Raw genomic sequence first — 18,594 nt, forward strand, 5'->3', positions numbered from 1 at the left:
CCTTAACTTGCCTAAATGCAGAAACAAAATTATTTTGCCTTTCCAGTGACTGGGCTGATTCCGGATTCTTTGGTTCTAGTGGGAAAACGGAGGGGCCGCCGACTTTTAAAATATTCAGAGGAACCCTTTAAAAAGAAAGGCTGCACATATATACCCGATGGAATACTTAGTTTAAAATAAACAAAGTTTCTCTGTTTGCTTCGCATATAAAGTTTATATACGAAGGAAATAAAACTACGCTAGGTTCCACAAATCTTATTTTTTCTTGGTTTCCCATCAGAACATTCTTTTCTCGAATTGTAGGACGGAAAGCGGAAAAAGCCATATCATTCTAACCGCATGGAGCTGTCCTGGTGAAATAAAATGAAAGAAGAAATGAAATCAGGGATTGAGAAATCTGGACAATTTTTTTTTTTTTTTAACCATGTACTTTATCAAGAATTTTGCATTGCATGCATCTTATAATTTTTTTTTATTTTAATTTCAACGTGGTTATACATCACCTTCATTCAGCCATTATATCCTATATCCGTACAATCATTGTGCATTAAGGTGGTATTTGATGACTTAAAGAGGATCACTAAGATAGTCTTAGATAATCCTTATCATGCTATTATCTGACCTCTCTTTGGTCTACCATATTTCCATAATTAAAGATATTTAGATATCTTTAGATATCCATGAGTAACTTGTTTGAATATTCATAAAATATTAAATTTATATTTGATCAATTGCATAAAAATATATTTATTAATCATATATTAATAAATATATTATAATAAATTATTAATATATTTTTTAACAATTTATTTCATAAAAATATATTTATTAATCCTATAAAAAGATTAATTATTATTATAGAATTAATATTTTCATTAATAATTATAAACCATTATCATTTTAATACTAATATTTATCTTGATTGAAAAATAAGGTAAATAGAAGTAATATGTTAAATAATTTTATCAGATAAATATAAATTACAATAATATACTTGTATTATAATTTTAAAATATAATTGAATTATATGATGATGATGTGATTGGTAACATACTATAATATAATATACATCATAATATGAATATTATTATTATAATATTGATGTAATATATCAATGATATGTTGACTGGGGATATCCATTATCAAAAATGACTTTTCTATCATTAGGTTGAATGGTGATTTAAAAACATCGTGATGTAGAATTATCATGATGCAATTAAATACATTAATCTTATTATTTCCACTTATATCATCCTTGATCATAATGTTATCATCTAACATCAAATGTCATTTAGAAATTATAACTCCCCACTATGCACCCCTCAGTAAGTTTGACCAGAAAGTGGTCTATCAACCTCTATATGCATCTGGTGAATAGTGTACCCCCGGAAAGCACCTCATGATTCTTTGTCAAGCATAACATAGCATGGGAGGCGCCCAATTATGCCACTTTTATTTGGAGCCAAAGTATCAAATTAAATGACTTGGTCCCCAAAACGCCAAGCAGCCTCATTTAATTTCCGTAGCTACATGAAACTAGATTCAACTAGTCAAAATTATCAAACCTTTTTAGGTTGATTTTATAAATTTTAATTCGCCAACCACTCCTAGGGAAGACATGCTTCAACATTTTCCCCATAAAAGAGGAATCCGGAATCCTCCTGCAACTTGTCGTTAATGTATCTTCTCTGGTTTTGTTCATTCGGATTTTTTCAGGTGTCGGTATCGGCAAGCCGATTCGGCGTCACATTCACGCGTCATAGCAACAAGTCTGCACGTGTCTTTCAACACCACAAACCTCTTGCAAACTCCGGTACACGGTGAAGACGACACAATACGGCGAGCGGTTACTTCATCAAAAAGGAGAAGATATGATATAGCGAGCGAAAGGCAAGGGTTTTCCATCACCAAAAAAGAGAGGCTAGGGTTTCCGATTCGACTACTCCTTCACTTTTTAGCTGCGAGCGAGAGAGATGAAGATTTATCACATCCCTTGCTTGGAGGATAACTATGCCTACCTGTAATAATTTTATCCCTTCCAATCCTTCCTCTTTAATCCTTCTCTAAATTAAACCCTGGCTCTTCTGTCTCTATTGTTCTTTCTGTCTTTAATTAGACTAGATTTCGTAGTGCTGATTCTTTCTATGTCGCCGAAATGGCAGAATCGTCGACGAGAGCACGAAGGAGGCGGCCGCCGTCGATCCCGTGGAGCCCAAGAAGATCATCGAGTCCGCCAAGGAGATCGGCGCGGAACTTAGGCTCGTCCTCACCACTCATCATCACTGGTTTTCCTTCTTCTCACCCGATACCTTTTTGAACTTCTAATTTGGTTTTTCTTTCTGTCGGAGAAAACCTTGAAATAAATTATTTGAATTGCTTGTTGGAAATGATTATCCAGTTAATTAGACTCATCGTTAAATTTTTTTTTGGGCAAAAAGATTGAATCTCTGAGCCGTTTTCGTTTCTGAAATGATTTAAATTTGGGAATTTGTATGTTTCCTGTGATGCTGAATGTGCTTCCGATAACAAAAGGTTGGTTTTTTCTTACTGCGAGTTGGTTTAATCTGAGATAGGGATCATGCTGGTGGAAACGAGGAGATTAAAAGGCTGGTACCAGGGATTAAGGTCTTTGGTGGGACGATAGACAATGTTAAAGGGTGCACGAATAAGGTGGAGAATGGGGACAAGTTTACTCTGGGGGCGGATATTAATATCCTGTCCCTCCACACGCCATGGTATGTCATTGCCTTATTGTGATTGCTTATTATGCTGGACTATTTGACAATTGGTTTTGTGGTGATTCTTGTTCGGTTACTGTGGATGGAGCACTTTCTGATAGTGGTCTGGAGTGCTGTAAGTTCTCAGGAGAGAATGTGAATACGAGAATTACTGATTTAATGCATTGTTATTATGATACACAACATACAAGTTGATAAAGTATGATTTGATTTGAGCACTGAACTGATTCACGGTTTCTATAATTTTATTTTCCAGTTGAATAGAATTCACGTAACATTTGAAGCATTCCTAGGTTGATTTGTTGTAAATATTGAAAATCAGTTCTATGAAAACAAAGTCAGTATGGAGCATGATGTAGCTATGGAGATAGGCCTTCACTTGGTTGCGGCATCAGTATCTGTGTACTAATATTTACAAAACAAAGCAGATGGTTTAACTAATTGAAAATTCATGAGAAAGACTGAAATGACAAGAGGTTGGTTAGAACCTTTCTTTTTATAACATTATGCAACATGGTGGAGGAGCGGTGAGAATGATAGGCCAAACTTCTTTCTCCAGACCATTATGAGTCCCGCTCTTCTCTTTTTTAGTTTTTGTTGTTGTCACCGCTACCAGTGCTACCTCCATCGCCATTGCTGCCGCTGCTGCCACCTATATTATAGCCACCACCTCTACTGCAACTGCCACTATCTCCATCATCGCAACATCACTGCTACTGCTGTCAACATTACTGCTGTCGCTGCTCCTCTATCATTACTGCCAACACTGCTGCCACCATCGCCAAATGTAGGAAGAGAGGTTGGTTATTGAGAAATTTTGTCTACAAAAATAAATATGGTTTATTGCAGCAGACATACTTATGTTTTTGAAAACTAAAAAATAGAGTCAAAACATAATTTCTGTTTTCTTATTTTAAAAAATAGGAAAGTGAAACTTATGCCACACACAAACTAAATTATTTATTTCATTCTTAAAGTTAATAATTTTTATAAAGGAACTATAGATTTCTATTTATTACTCTAATAACCAAAAGTTAACTGATAAAGTGTATTCCAGTTCTAAATCATTCATTGGATTACAGCTGCCATGAAAATTTCATGCATGTTCATTGAGCATGTGATTATAGAATTCAGATCACCTTTTGTATCCTGCTATTAGAAGGAAAAGCATTTTTTCTTGTTACTTTATATTAATAGGTAATCATGAGTTTTTGATACTTGTTGTAAGTTAATATCAGGAAATGGCAAAGCTCTCTCTCTCTCTCTCTCTCTCTCTCTCTCTCTCTCTCTCTCTCTATATATATATATATATATATATATATATATATATATATATAAGATATTTAAGTTACTGGTCTAAATTTTCAACTTCTTATTCCAATATCTTCTTTTTCCTTGTTCTATCTGTGGTTCTGTTCCCTGTGAGTTATAGCATCTTTATTAAAAAGTTAAGCCAAGGCTGTTGCCTTTCAGTGTAACAGTTTTTATGTATAGATAATTATTGCGTTAATGTTATGCTTGTTTGCTTCCATCAGCCACACTAAAGGCCACATAAGCTACTATGTGACAAGCAAAGAGGAGGAAGATCCAGCTGTGTTTACCGGGGACACATTGGTGAGTGGAGATATTTTTGCCAGATGCATTTCGTAATTGAGTGTTTTTAACAGTTTTACTGATTGATCTTGGTATTATTTTTCTCTCTTTTTCTTCTGCAGTTTATTGCTGGCTGTGGAAAGTTTTTTGAAGGTACTGCAGATCAGATGTACCAATCACTATGTGTAACATTGGGTTCATTACCAAAGCCAACTCGAGTTTACTGTGGCCATGAGGTAGGATATCTTCTCATTATTTGATGTTTGTTTGATTACTAAGAGTGAAAATGGGGCCACACTATAGTTATAACCGATCCCAAATAGCTATGTTAAGGGCAGTTAGTTTTTTTTTTTTTTTTTTTTTCTCGGTTATAATTAAGAAAGAAGAGGTCAAGGTTTCTTGATCTTGTGCATAATTGAATATTACAGTTCTGTGACGGGGACTGGTAAACATGGTCTTGCAGTTGATGAATGTAGTATGAGATCATTTAATGAAATGTTGAAATGGAACAGGTGGCCTTGTATACATTGTTAAATGATTGTCAGTACATTAAAATATAAGCTACATTACAAGAAAGTTGTGATGGAATGCAAGCTAGAGCTCCATTCCTTGAATAGCCAGCACACAAATACCATGTACGACACCAAATAAGCATTTACTTGGTGCTAGATAGAGCACATCACCATGATTATTAGATTTGATATTAAGAGAGCACATCAATATATAATCAGGATATCTAATTTGATTCTGTCATAACTAATGAGAAATTTTGTCATCTAAGCCATTATTTACATTTTTTTTTTCTGTTTCTGAATGTGCCAAGCAAATGATTGACATGCCATTTTTTTTGCCAGTACACAGTAAGCAACTTGCGGTTTGCATTAACAGTTGAGCCGGAGAACGAGAAGATGAAGCAAAAGCTGTCATGGGCCCAGCTACAACGTCAGGCAAACCTGCCAACTATTCCTTCAACCATTGGGGAAGAGCTTGAGACAAACCCCTTCATGCGTGTTGATTTACCAGAAATACAGGTCTTATGCATTGCATTTATGGTTTTCAATCACATAATGTTGCAAACTAAAATTTAGAAATTGACCTCCATTATTGATATCTTAATGCATCTAATATTGAATGCTGCAATCTAGATGTGATTTGGGAATTTAATGCAAAGAAGTTGGCCTAACTGTTGCTTGAGTAATGTCTTCACTTCTGCCATCTTATGTCTTCACTTCCAAGCCAACAATCTTTGGATTGGTGTTGGCCCATGGATTATGGGGCTGTAGGTACTGCAGAATTTAGTGTTCCAACGATAGTCCCACCTGATATGGATCACTTTTGAGTGCATGGGAAGGAGGCATTATATGAAATCAAACAGTGAAATACACCGCTGATGTTAATGCACCTTGTAGCACGTAAATTTCAATTTTAAGCATTTAAGTAGATTTTCTTGGAAACCCAGGGGGTGGTACGGCTTTTGTAGATCCTTTTAGAGTTCCTGCCAGTTACAAGGCTTTATTCTTCCAGTTTTTCAGACTTCTTGCCGACAAATCGCCATTGTGAAGTACAGCCGGTTTTTATAGGTCTTCATTTTGTTTCAGAACCTGTTATTTTGTTTAATTTTTCAATGCCTTTTGCCATTAGTGTCTTTCTTGGAGGTCAAGTTGCATGCCATTACTGAAATATACTGAAGAATATGGCAATTAATGATTCAGCTCCACTTTGTTCCAAATTCCTTGATGACTCTGAAGAAAGATTAACTCGTCTGTATGCTATGCAGGCAAAAGTTGGTTGTCGATCTCCAGTTGAAGCCATAAAAGAAATAAGGAGGCTGAAAGATAATTGGAGAGGCAGATGAAGATTTGTGCTCTGGAGCTTTTTAATTTGGTGTTTAGACTTTGGCTTGGGCAAGAACATGTATTCTAAATGAGTGTTTGTATGTCTTTATGTGGTAACGAGACTTGAAAAGCTCAGGTTGAACTTTGAAGGCCGTTTGTATGTTTTGATGATGTGTAGGGATATGGGTTGTCACCTTTCAGGGGATATAATATGTCCAAACCTTGATTTTCTCTAATAACCAGCTTATATCGTTTGTATATTATCACAAATTATTCATGTCCTATTGGTGCTGTGCTAATAATTACTCACTAAATGGCTATCGATTAACAATTAGTGGTGGTATTTATTGATTTGAGTCGTTCACTCATCCAGTTATCCATCCTCAGTTTGCGTGAAATTGGAATATGAATATTTTAATCCTCTATTGCCTTGTTATGCTCTGAGTTGTGGACAGAAATGGAGGGACAAATATTAAAGATTCATATTCTTTTTCACTTATTGAGAAAATTTTACATTGGATACCAGGGGGTGAGAAAAGGACTAGTTGGTTTGTATTTAGACCCGCCCCCGTTGGTCGGGTTCTTGGGAAGCAGATTTGTTGAGATCGTTCCCTCTCTGTGTCCTGTTGGGTGAACCAATGCCTCTTTCCATGATCACGTGGGGGGCTAAGTGGGCTTGAGTTAACTTCTCTTTTGCAGCAATTCAACTTAAATCTCCGCAGTTATGATCCTTAAATTTTGTCATAAATTAGTGTTAATGCCTATGTTTTTTACTAAATGCAAGCTCTTTTTCCAGCTTTAGCGAGAATAATCCCAAAATTATCATCACATCGTATCTTTGAAAGAATTTAGGGTGCTTTTGGTTAGTCATTAAATTTTTTTTATTTTTTAATTTTTAAAAAATAAAAATTAAAAAAATAATATTTGATTACATCATGAAAAATAAAAAATCAAAATAATTATTTTATATACAAAATAAAAAAATTTTATTTTTTAAATTTTATTTTTTTATTTTTTTTACTTTGGTACGTCTAAAATGCCAAACTAAAAAGTAAAGAGTCCGAATCTTTCTTCCTCACTTCCTCTTCATCTTCCCACCTCCTTCTTCTTCCCTTTATGAATTCTTCTTTCTCGTCGAACTCTTCACATGTCATCTCCAAACGTTATTTTTTATTTTATAACAATATAGTTACTAAATATATTTTTTATTTTTTTATTTTTACTCAATAACAAAAATAAAAAATAAAAAATATTTTTTAAAATTAAAAATTAAAAATCAAAAAATGTAATCAAACGCACCCTTAGGCGATCAAAGTGTTTAGACAGAGGAGTTTTTTGTTTTTTTGGGAGTCAACAATGTCCTGTAAGGGCGAGCAATCTTCCAACGAGGTCAATCATAGTTCTTCTATCTTCATAATTAATCAATTGTAATGTAAGCTACCGAAGCCTTCGTTATGTATTTGAGCTCTCTTTGTGATGCTGCTTCCTGTCCATCACTTTATTGATATATCCTCTGCTGTCAAGATAAAAGGCAGATCATCCATCAATGCATTTTGTTATGAAGGTTTTGCTCGCATCCATCTCGGCTATCTGTCAACAAATTTTTGTAGTCATTTCAAGTAGACATATTTTTTTTATTTTTTGAATAAGTCAGATAGATTAAATATCACAAGTAGAAATTTATCCATCAAAACCAAAAAATAAAATATTCAAAAATTGAGATGAAATATGCATTGAAAAATTCTATAACATCGTTTCAGTATCCATAGCTTGCCATCTAATTTCCACTTCAACTAAATGGGAAGTCACTTTAAACTTAGAAGGAATCAGTTTTAGGGCAATTCGGTATTTTCTCTTACCCTCATATAGGGATGGCAACAAATAGAGTACTCTCAAAATTTATCCTACTGTATCCGGATCTATGTAAAATTTTACTAACTGAATCTATCCCTAATCTAGTTACAAAATGATCCAAAAATCCCAAATCTATCTCATTACAAAATGAAAAACCTCTTAGGTATCAAACCCATCGAATTAAGCTTTATTTGGCTCAAATTATTCTGGTACTCAATCCGTCTGATCAACCTAAATATCTAGTGGTTTGGCTTCTTAAAAATATGGAGTTCAAATCCTCCCACTGCCCCTATAATATATATATATATATATATATATATATATAATTATAAAATATTATAATATTTATATATAATAAAATTCGGATAGCAGGTATCTGAGGGTTAGATTCTAAATTCATTCATAATCTAAATGGATTTTAATTATAAATCTACAATCCTCCTCAAATGTCACAGGGTACTGCCAAATGAACTCCATTGAAATTCCGAATAGATTGGGTACAGGAAAAGGTCGCCGGACCCTCAAATAGCCTGATTTCCGCTGCAAATAGGCTTAGCCCAGCTTTTGTTTCTCTATTTACAAAAGAGCCCTCCAATTTATTCACATTTTACCTGCACACCCTTCGTGTAGACCGTGGGTGGATTCCTCCGTCCGCGACATCTCCTTCCAGTCGACAAATCTCTCTCGTTCAGCCCCCTAATTTTTGACTAAAATTAGGATCAGATGGCGAAATTGTTCTGGTTGGAGGCCATTCTTCCTCTTGGAATCATCGCCGGAATGCTCTGCGTGATGGGCAACGCCCAGTATTACATCCACAAAGCAGCTCATGGAAGAGTTAGATCAATATCATCCTTTTAGTTTTTTTTTTAATTTTAACCTGTGGATCTATATATTTTTCTTTTATTTTAATATGAATTTTTTTTTAAAAAAAAAATTCAGCCGAAGCATATTGGGAACGACATGTGGGATGTGGCTCTAGATAGAAGGGACAGGAAGATCATGGAGCACTACTCCGCTGCCGGGAATTAGGTCGGCTCCTGCCAATAGGTTTGTTGTTTTCTGTTATTTCTTTGATCGGTTTATTGATATAAGAATTCTTGCATTAGAGTTTAGATTGGCTTGGCATCGTGGCGGTGTGCTTTGTATTGATAAGTGTTGAGATTAGGTTCTCCTTGATGAAGTTTTTGATGTGAAAATTCTGATTTTGGTTGGTGGAAACTGCACCTGATGTTGGGTTTTTAGTCGTTATTATTTTGTTTGATGAGTGGATAATGGTCTGATCTCTTTTCCCTTTGCAATTATTTTGGAATCTTTAAATGTCATGATCAAGTTGATCACATGGTTTCTTTTTTCTTTTTTTCTTCTGGGTAGAAGATCATGTGATTTGTTGAGGGATTTCTGATATATGATTAGGGATGATCTAGACTAAGTTATAAACTATATTCACAGTGGAAACATTTGTTCTACATTGTTGAGCTTGAATCTGTAAATGGTAATGAGAATGGTTTGATGAGGCTCAAGAAATCAAAGAGAATCTTTGCAAATGTTCATCAGAATATCATGAGTAAGGGCATCAGAAAACTTCCTCATGATGCCGTTATGTAATCCAGTTTCTTTCTATGTACATGAAGATGAAGTGGGGAAAGCTTAAAAGGGATGATGAATAAGATGGCTTTGCTTCCATGTGGTAATAGTTTGTGACCAAGGAAGATGATTATGTTGGGCGACGCACTGGAACAGGGAATGGAAGAAGAGATTTCATTCATATGTCAGGTAATGGTCATAAACCATCGTATGTGCTCAGTCTGATGACTTTGTAGATATGCTTGGTAGTCTAATGGGACTGGGAGTGTAGATTGTGGCCTTTTGGTTAAGGTAGGGTGTTCCATTCAGTGGTATCCTTGGTGGTTACCATTGATGTCCAGGTGTAAGAGTGGCTCCGGATCTGTAATTTCTTCTCTGATGCTTGGAATAAGTTGTTACTCTCATCCAAATCACACTTGGATTGGTTGAAAATAATGAAAATTTGTCTTCTTTGTTTTTTTTTTTTTTTTGGACGGCAACTTTTCTTCGTTTTTTGATGTTGCAGATTTCCTCATAAGGTATTTTCATCTTATCATTTCTAGTTGGATGACTGTAATTTCAAGCAATATCATAAAAATAAGGCTAATCCAAATCGTGGCAATTCTCTCTTATTTTGAATGTGGATGAAGGATTTCCCAAAAATCATGTGCGGCGGAAGGTTCTATTCTATCAAATTTTGTAACAAGTGAAATAGCAAAAAGGTGTTACTAATCTATCCATCTTTATGTTTTATATGCAAAATGTTAGAAAAAAGGGCAAAAAAAGTCAAATATAATGGTATTTAGTTCACCTATCCAAGTTCTGATATTAATGAAAATGGGGAAAAATCTGTTGCGTGTCCTTTTCAGGTTGGATTGGATGAAGGAGGAGGCTTGGAATTGAAGGACTTATAAACTAATCGTCTTTCTAGATGAAACTTGTATGTTCTAAATTTTAATGCCTGCTTAGAGACTTAATGCTTCCACTTTAGGAAATCATCGAGAATCTGTAGAGGTTGACACAATACTAGAAATTTGCTAAGGATTTTAAGTTAAGCTACTCCATCCCCCATCCTTGATATGTTCTTCCTGCTCACAAACAAGAAAGAGGCTCAAAGTTCTGAGAGGAAAATTCCTTGTCTTTTCATCTTGACCAATCATTTGAACAATTGGCACTAGATGGGCAAGAAAATTTAAAATGAAGTGAATTTCCTAATTTGATAAAACTTTCTTCATGCATCTTAGAGAATTTATTTGGAAATTTTGTGCCTGTATGGAGTCCTCATCCAGTGGTTAAGCTCTTGCCTGTCAATGGCCTGTCTCGAATTACTATTCAGAATAGACATATTTGACCTTATTTAGAATAAAATATATTTAAGAAAGTTGTTAAGTTGCAGTCAGTGACTATGCCAACTTGGCTTAGCCTTTAGCATAGATTGATGATGCTCTGAAATTGGAGGTTCAGATCAATTGGTGCAACTACTACTGTATCAGCTGAGAGATGTCATAACTTTGTGATGGATATGTGAGAGTAGAAACTGAAAGTAGAACGTGGATGATTAGTGTTGGCACTTCGCACCATATACACACAAGTATTCCTGCAGACACTCTATTGACTTGCACTCTTTTTTTATTTGTTTGCACTCTTCCGCATTTATTTTGTGGCTTTGGTTGTTGTTTTTGATTTTTTATACTCACAGACTCCCCTGTGAAGGTATGAGACAGATTCAATCATATTCATGCAAAATAACAGCTTATAGGGCTTTTATAATATCTGAAATAATAACATCAGGTCTAATATGATGTGTTCAAGTAGATTTGATATAGTGTGTTTAAGCATGCATACCCTCTTGCAAGTTGCAACTATATGTAGCCTTGTACATGTCCATGCACAATCTATATCTTCATATCTACGATTAAGTATCATGCATACCATAAAAGGCAAAGCCATTTGGAGTGTGAATTTTCACTTGCACGGTGTTGAAAATTGCAATAATTTATCCTGTGCTGAAATACTGTGGATATTTGAAAAGTATAGCTGAGCATTTTTAAATTTGGTTCCTCTGGTGCAGGTTATGGCATACTGATGGAACAGTTATCTTTGCTGGAAATAATGTTCCTTGATACTTAGGGACAACATGCTTTCAGGTTTCCTAGACCATATGTCTTTTTCATGTCCTTGCCTTTTATGCACTTCATGACCCTCTCAAATATGAGATGCAAAATCTGTCCACCTTTGTTTTAATGTTTGAGATGTTAGTTACTGAAGAGAAGAGAAAGAATTGGTTTATGGCTGCAATGAATGGACTTAATTTATTTTATTTCTGATTTCTAAATTCTGAAAATGTCCCCACTTAGGTAAGCATGTTCAGGATATTAGAAGTAAGATCTTTGGTTATATATGTGTATATCCTGTAGGCTTTACATTTTGTGACATAATCTGCTTTGTGAGGTATGGCTACACATTTATGTATGCTTTTGTTGTAGCCTTTGCCAGGTAGCATTCCAGTTCTCTAATAGTATAGCATAGCTCAGCCAGGTCAAAATGCCACATAAAATATGCACCATACTTCTGCTTCAATTCAATAGTTTCAGAGCACTTGATCCTTAAAATTTTGAATACATAACAATCTTCTTAACAAACTAATTTCATTAAAAGATTGATAGCTGAAACTACTTGTATCACTTGCAAGTGAATATACATCCCAAGGATTTTCCAAAAAACACTGAAGAAATACTCAGATAGTAGGAACTATATAAAACATAAGTCCAAGAATCAGAAAAGTGATCGAATCAGTTCTTGGTACATTAGCATTCTGCACTGAAACCTTTGCAAAGAATAGAATTGAAACAAATGATTCATATAAATAAAAAAAATTAAAAAGTAAAATTAAAGCAAATGCCAAGCTATATAGATTCAAGATTGCGAGATCGCCTGGCTCATCCCTTCGAAAAGACTCAATGGCTCAATTCATCATCCTACACCCCTGAATCAAGGGACATACTCATCCTCAAGCTCCACCGGCCGAGTCCTCGTCCCAATTGCCACCGGCGCTCGGGCACTCCCCACCTGTGCCATGTCCAATGCCTCCGCCACCTCGGCATCCCTTTCCATCTGTTCCACCTTTCTTTTTCGCCTATAAGTCGCCACCAATGCCACAAAGAAAGCCACCAAAATCAGCCCCATGATACCTCCAATCACTGCTCCAATAATCTTCCATGCCACTGATTCATCTCTCTCACCTCCCTCGGGGCTCAAACCTTGGCTCAGCGCTGGAGAAGGAGCAAGTCCACTAGAATTAACTACAATAGAGAAATGCCCCTGCCTGCAAGTCAAGCAAAGATTACTCCCCACCAAGTTTCTAAACTCCAACGAGCCATCTAATTTAAACCAAACACACCTGGCCTTCATTCCATTTGGCACTGCCTTCACAGTACTGAATCTGATCCAAATGGCCAACTTCGATGTCCAAAGATCGAGCTCCGGCAAATTGCTGGACGAAATGTTCTCAGCATTGTAAGCCAAAAATCCAATAACTGGAGTGAGATAGCTGTAGCCTGGTGGAAGAGCATAATAGACTGAAGACCAGTTGCCCAAGTTGTGGTAAACCAAAGCAAGCCTTCGAACATAAGGCTGGACAATGACTCCAATTGGGATCTCAAACTCCTTGTAGCTCCTGAACCCTCTATTCCTAAAACTTCCATTCCTGAGCCTTAAAACAGCAATCTTAATGCCGGAGACGTTCGATGGCGCAATGCCGTCATAGGGGACACCGGTGTGGGGTCGGTCGAAAGCTTGGTAGGCGTAGTCTTGGAGGAGGGAATCCAAGGCCCTGGCTGGGGTCGGTGAACCGTTGGGTGGCAGGGCTACGAGCTGGTGACTGAAGAGAAGGCTGATAACAGTGAGAAGGATCATGGAGCAGTGAATGAACTCCATTGATAGGTATCTGAAGTACCAGCATCGCTTTGTTTGGCTCCACCAAAGCAATGCTTAATGCTTTGGAGGACTTGGACTTGGATCTATGGAGTACTGGTGTATCTAAAAAGATAAGCTTGGAGTGGGGAGTGGTAGTCCCAAACTGTTGGGACTTCGATGGTGGTTTTTTGAAAGGCGTGAAGGTTTAAAAAACGAGTTTATCTGGTGTCAGATCTTAGAAGGTTTAGTGGTCACGAATCCAACGGGAGCTGGGATTTTTTTGGCCTTTTCTTTCTTCTGGGGCTTCGTTCTCTTTTTCGATGACGACTGGATTCCATCGGGACCGTTTGAGCGCTTTTGGAGAGCCAGGGATTTTGGGGTTTTGGGTAATGTCCATCATGACCATGTGATCACGAGTCACCATGAATGGATTGGAACTTTATAGTGGGCCTCCTCCATGGACCATGGTGGCCCGAAAAGGATAGAATGGATTTTTCTCCTTTATTTAAAGCAGAAATTATTCTAATGCTGGTTTTACTTTTGTGATGCATTTATTTATTTAACCTCTCATTAATTTTAAAAAAAATGGTTAAATTACATTTGGATTCTGCAAATAGTTTATGGATGGACCATCACAAAATTGGTTGTCTGGTCCGCTAGATGGTGCACTGGATCCAAAAAATCAAAAATAAAAATCAAAAAAAGGTTGTCTGGTCATGTTCAATCTATTAGATGGTCCACTAGATCAACTTATGTTAGAGCTCTAGAATGCAGCCAGCTCTTTTACTCAAGGAAGCAGAATTTTTCTCAAAAAAATGTTGGCCATCCATTTTGTAGGTCTTCTAGTTCACAAGTATCGCATGTCATGAAATAATTCCATTAGAAATTGCTAGCTGACCCTCTAAAGCACGTAATGTTGCTCTGGTACATGTCAATTTTAATAAGCTGCAATTACTTGTGCTTCACAACAACTTCCTCCCGAGATCATTTACTTCGAATTTGAACCAGATGGTAGCTGAGAGCTACACCCGCAAACGATAAAAAAATAGCTATTTTTCATATTCTTACCTGTGGGAATTTTTAGTGACTCATGGAGGATTTAAACTAGGAGTGACAATTGAATTGGATTGGATTGAACCAAAAAATTATCAATCTAAATTTGATTTATTTATTAAATAAGTCAAAAATTTATATTTATTAAATAAATAATTCGATCTGACTTATTTATTTTATTTATTAAACAGATTAAATTAGATTAAATGAATTAAATAAGTTAAATAAGTCGAATTAAATGAGTCAGAAATAGGTTAAGTAGTTTTTAAACAAGTTAAACATATAGATTAAATATGTTAAATGAGTTAAACAGATTATCTGATTCAATCGCTCTAAATATTAAACGGATTAAATAGATTAAATAGTTAAAATTCAAATTCGATTCAAATATTAAACGGATTAAACGAATCGATCTGTTTATGATTTAAAACTATTTAACCTAAATCCAAACTTATTTATAATGGATCAGACACGGATAGCATTATGGATCATATCATATTTTATTAGTTATAATTTAAATTCATAGAGCATATTTCATGAGTTATCAAGTTCAAATAATTTTAATTTTTTTTTCAAAAAACATGACTTTCTTTCTCCACCACAATTTGTAGCATCCTATATAGGTCATTTTTTTCAATATAAGTCATTTCACAATGAAACCGATATATGTCAAAATATGTTGCATGTCAAACGTATTTATAAGAAGAAAATTCAATATTAAAATAAATAAAATAAAGATTTAATATGGTCTAATATAAAGAGAGAGTTGCGACAAGTAAGAGATAGATATGATTGAGAGGTCTAAAATTTCCATCCACATCTTCATCTCATCATCTACTATACCGTACTATCATGATATATAATGATCTAAATAGTCCATCTCATCATCCACTATACAATACTATCACGATATATAATGATCTAAATAGTCCCTGACATAGATGGCTGGTCTTGAATATAGATGAAAATGGATTAGCCAACAAAAATAATCTTTTTTTTATTAACTAATAGCCCCTACATTATCCAACTTGCCATTGGGTGGAGTGTCAATATCGTAATATGCATGCCGGCCAATGGCTAGCAAGTGTTGGAAGAAGGGGTTTTATAGCATGTGCAGCCATTGGAAACTTGTACCGAAAGTATTCAAAATGACATTATCCAACCACTTCCAACTTAGATAGCATACCACATTTGATGCCACCATCGATGATAAAAGTTAAAACTCCTATGCTTGCCAGCAATCAGAGTCAGTCCTGACATTTTAATCACACTCCGAGTACCAACCAAAAAGTTTGTTGGTACCAAAAGTAGCTTCTCAACATTGAAAGCATGCAATTGAACATTTGCTGGCCACTAATTGTTGTTCTCTTTCTCTGTTGACAATGGAGAATGGTTCGAATGAGGTGGACAATGCAAGATTAGATAAAGTCCAAGAAAGTTTAGGAGGCATTTGAAAAATATATGTTTTTTTAAATATAAGTATCATAAACCTTGAAATGTACAAAGATATTATCCTACTCATCTAAACATTGTCGATTTAGTTCCTCATGATGCATCACCGAATGTCTAAACCTAACTAATTATAATATTGGATGGATCTCTCTCTTCCTCTATTAAAAATTATGATAAAATGTGACATGATCCTGCAACCATAGATTGGTTGATGATAGATGATATCATTGATAACAAAACATTATCCTACCAAGGAAAGAGGAATCACTAAGAAACATTTTATAGTTTAGTTATAAGTATTTCATGTAAATAAATCGTGAGAATTTTGCATCAGTGAATGACCTGTGAACATTGTGCCAAGGTAATTAAATTATATATGAAGCAAGTAACATAAATAAATAAGTAAATAAAGTTCAGTAATTAAGTGACAAGGCAATTTTAATTTCAATTTTATTTGAAAAAAACTGATCTCAGTAGATGCCAATTATTTGACTTGCATGGAGGAAAAATGCATCGAAAAATCACAGGATCAGATTATAATATTCTATAGGCGACGGGTATCCACTCCACCCAACCCAAGTTGCAGGAAGACCCAATTCTTCAGTAGGGAGGCGAAGGGAGAAAATAAGGCAAACAGTTTAGAGCTCAGAATTCTTTACTCATTCCAAAAGACGAGTAGGACCCTCCACCCCCTCTTCCACGCGTAAATGTTTGGGTTCATGGGTCTCGAACCACCGAATCAGCTTACAAAAATCCACCGTCAATTCGAAGACCCAATGAACCTTGTGACCTTGAGGGCTCTCTCTGGAATACATTACATGCAATGGTCCCAAGAGATGATTAAATTATGCACAATATACTCGAACATTTTTTTTTTTTTTTTTTTAAATCTTGGACCGTTGATGAATATTTTGCCGCAGTTTTGCCGTTCATTCCAAAATAATGGAGCATGTAGCAGGATTCCAGAAGTCCTTGGGAGGTCCAATCGCATTATAGAATTGGAGCCACACCAGAAGCAAAGAAAAAATAAAGCCTCTCTCTTTCTTTCCTATTCGATCCTTGCAAGTTTCGGCAAAAAATAGTGCTGGTACTGTCAGTCATGCAGCGGAAAACGTGACGAACCTGTCAAGGAGTTGCGGTCTGGAAACATTATTTATTACCCCTCTTAAAGCTCCACGAAACTGGCAGGGACTCCTTTCCCTTTTTGTTTTTTTTTTTGGGTGGGTGGGACCTTTTTCTTTTGAGTTATTTGCCGAGCAAAATATATAAGAAATAATTTGTACATATTTATTATTACACATATATTGAATATTTTTCTTGAAATATATTTGTTGAATGTTAAATCTGCTCGCTTGATTATTGTGGTGTTCCGATTTTGTTGGATGTCTTCAAACAGATGGTCGTTTTTGTGTGATATGAGTAAGGTAATTTGATACTGATAGATTTTTTTTAATTTATTGATTTTTTTTTTTTTTTGAGAAAGAGAGATGGAATGTTCAATCTAAAAAAATAAAGGAAAGAAAAAGGGTTGGAGTAAATGGCATGTTCTATTTTGTAATCTTTTTTGGTTGATTTAATTACTTAGCCCGGATGTTCTGCTAAAAAATCTATTTAGATCGAGATATTTATACTTTCTCACTTTCTTTGTAAATATACTTATTTATTTTTTATCCATATATCAAAAATTAAAATATATTTTAATAAAATGTAGAGATAAAAATATTTAATGTTGAATAGCATAGATTTAAGTGACTCTTATCTAAAATTTTATAAGATTATCCTCAGATAATCCTTGGGACATAATAGAAATATTTTTTTTTCTTTTTCTTAACATCTTGATTCTCTACATTGTAATATCTTTTATGATATTTTATGTTGTATTGGTTTGTTAGTAATGTTAAAATTTGAAGTAAGTTACTTAAGTTTAGATTTATAAATTTATTTGAAGCATATGAGCAAAAAAAAAAAAAACATTCAAATTAATTAATTACTTATAAGATATGTTTTTTATAAATTTGTAATAGTCCTAATATATAAACAAATTAAATAATAAAAATTAATATATGAAATTGAAATAGAAAGAATTATTAAAAAAATAAGAAGCATCGTAATCAAAAGATAAAATCCAACAACAAAAATCTTAAATATTATCCTTATCGATAGGTAGTACCCAATCTTGAACAAAATAGAAGATATCGAAACTATCAATACATCAATAATATATAAAATATTCAACTAATTTACTATAAAAATATATATATATATAAATTTGACAAATCAAAAATCATCCATCTTAAAGTTTATAAACAAAATCTACTTTCGAGGACCGTAAACCTATCCAATTGAACCTATTAAAACTTCTAGCCTATCCTGATTTTTTGTACCCAATAATGAATTCAAAGTACTGTCATGAGCCAATTCATTCAACATCAATTGAGCTTCTACCCTCATGATGCATGACTTGTATCCAGTACTGGATCCAGAGATCCCACATTGGATGTTCTTAGCACCAACGCTTAAAGTATATTATTCATCCAAAACTTGATAAATAATAATTTTTTTATAATAAAAAATAAAAACATATAATGCTT

General features: G+C 34.7%; 3 protein-coding genes across 5 annotated transcripts; 2 read left to right on the forward strand and 1 right to left on the reverse strand.

The window, feature by feature from the left end:
* Positions 1-1,803: 1,803 nt before the first annotated feature.
* On the forward strand, positions 1,804-6,436 carry LOC105037620 (hydroxyacylglutathione hydrolase cytoplasmic). Of its 2 annotated transcripts, none has more exons than XM_073257465.1 (7): positions 1,804-2,020; positions 2,163-2,285; positions 2,574-2,735; positions 4,274-4,352; positions 4,454-4,567; positions 5,186-5,362; positions 6,109-6,436. In XM_073257465.1, exons 1-7 carry the CDS (start codon positions 1,974-1,976, stop codon positions 6,184-6,186), a joined length of 780 nt encoding a protein of 259 aa, XP_073113566.1. In that variant the 5' UTR covers positions 1,804-1,973; the 3' UTR covers positions 6,187-6,436. The 2 variants fall into 2 exon arrangements, with proteins under 2 accessions (XP_073113566.1, XP_073113567.1); XM_073257466.1 differs by having other exon boundaries at positions 2,163-2,258.
* A 2,176-nt stretch (positions 6,437-8,612) lies between these two features.
* Positions 8,613-11,903, forward strand: LOC105044860 (NADH dehydrogenase [ubiquinone] 1 alpha subcomplex subunit 1). Its single transcript, XM_073257467.1, has 3 exons — positions 8,613-8,854; positions 8,960-9,067; positions 11,655-11,903. Exons 1-2 carry the CDS (start codon positions 8,744-8,746, stop codon positions 9,047-9,049), a joined length of 201 nt encoding a protein of 66 aa, XP_073113568.1. The 5' UTR covers positions 8,613-8,743; the 3' UTR covers positions 9,050-9,067; positions 11,655-11,903.
* Positions 11,904-12,193: 290 nt separating this feature from the next.
* LOC140857752 (uncharacterized) lies at positions 12,194-13,668 on the reverse strand. Of its 2 annotated transcripts, XM_073256952.1 has the most exons (2): positions 12,984-13,668; positions 12,194-12,908 (listed from the first exon to the last, which is right to left on the reverse strand). In XM_073256952.1, exons 1-2 carry the CDS (start codon positions 13,517-13,519, stop codon positions 12,575-12,577), a joined length of 870 nt encoding a protein of 289 aa, XP_073113053.1. In that variant the 5' UTR covers positions 13,520-13,668; the 3' UTR covers positions 12,194-12,574. The 2 variants fall into 2 exon arrangements, with proteins under 2 accessions (XP_073113053.1, XP_073113052.1); XM_073256951.1 differs by having other exon boundaries at positions 12,198-13,668.
* Positions 13,669-18,594: the final 4,926 nt, after the last annotated feature.

The sequence above is a fragment of the Elaeis guineensis genome, chromosome 5 (genome assembly GCF_000442705.2).
Source record: "Elaeis guineensis isolate ETL-2024a chromosome 5, EG11, whole genome shotgun sequence".
Lineage (NCBI taxonomy): Eukaryota > Viridiplantae > Streptophyta > Magnoliopsida > Arecales > Arecaceae > Elaeis > Elaeis guineensis.

What these genes read in the sequence shown, in the direction of transcription:
- LOC140857752 (XM_073256951.1), bottom strand. Translation starts at nt 13,519, where the DNA reads ATGGAGTTCATTCACTGCTCCATGATCCTTCTCACTGTTATCAGCCTT.
- LOC105044860 (XM_073257467.1), top strand. Translation starts at nt 8,744, where the DNA reads ATGGCGAAATTGTTCTGGTTGGAGGCCATTCTTCCTCTTGGAATCATC. An exon ending in ACAAAGCAGCTCATGGAAGA is followed by an intron (nt 8,855 to 8,959) that starts GTTAGATCAATA and finishes AAAAAAATTCAG; the next exon opens with CCGAAGCATATTGGGAACGA.
- LOC105037620 (XM_073257465.1), top strand. Translation starts at nt 1,974, where the DNA reads ATGAAGATTTATCACATCCCTTGCTTGGAGGATAACTATGCCTACCT. An exon ending in GAGTTTACTGTGGCCATGAG is followed by an intron (nt 4,568 to 5,185) that starts GTAGGATATCTT and finishes TTTTTTTGCCAG; the next exon opens with TACACAGTAAGCAACTTGCG. An exon ending in TTGATTTACCAGAAATACAG is followed by an intron (nt 5,363 to 6,108) that starts GTCTTATGCATT and finishes TATGCTATGCAG; the next exon opens with GCAAAAGTTGGTTGTCGATC.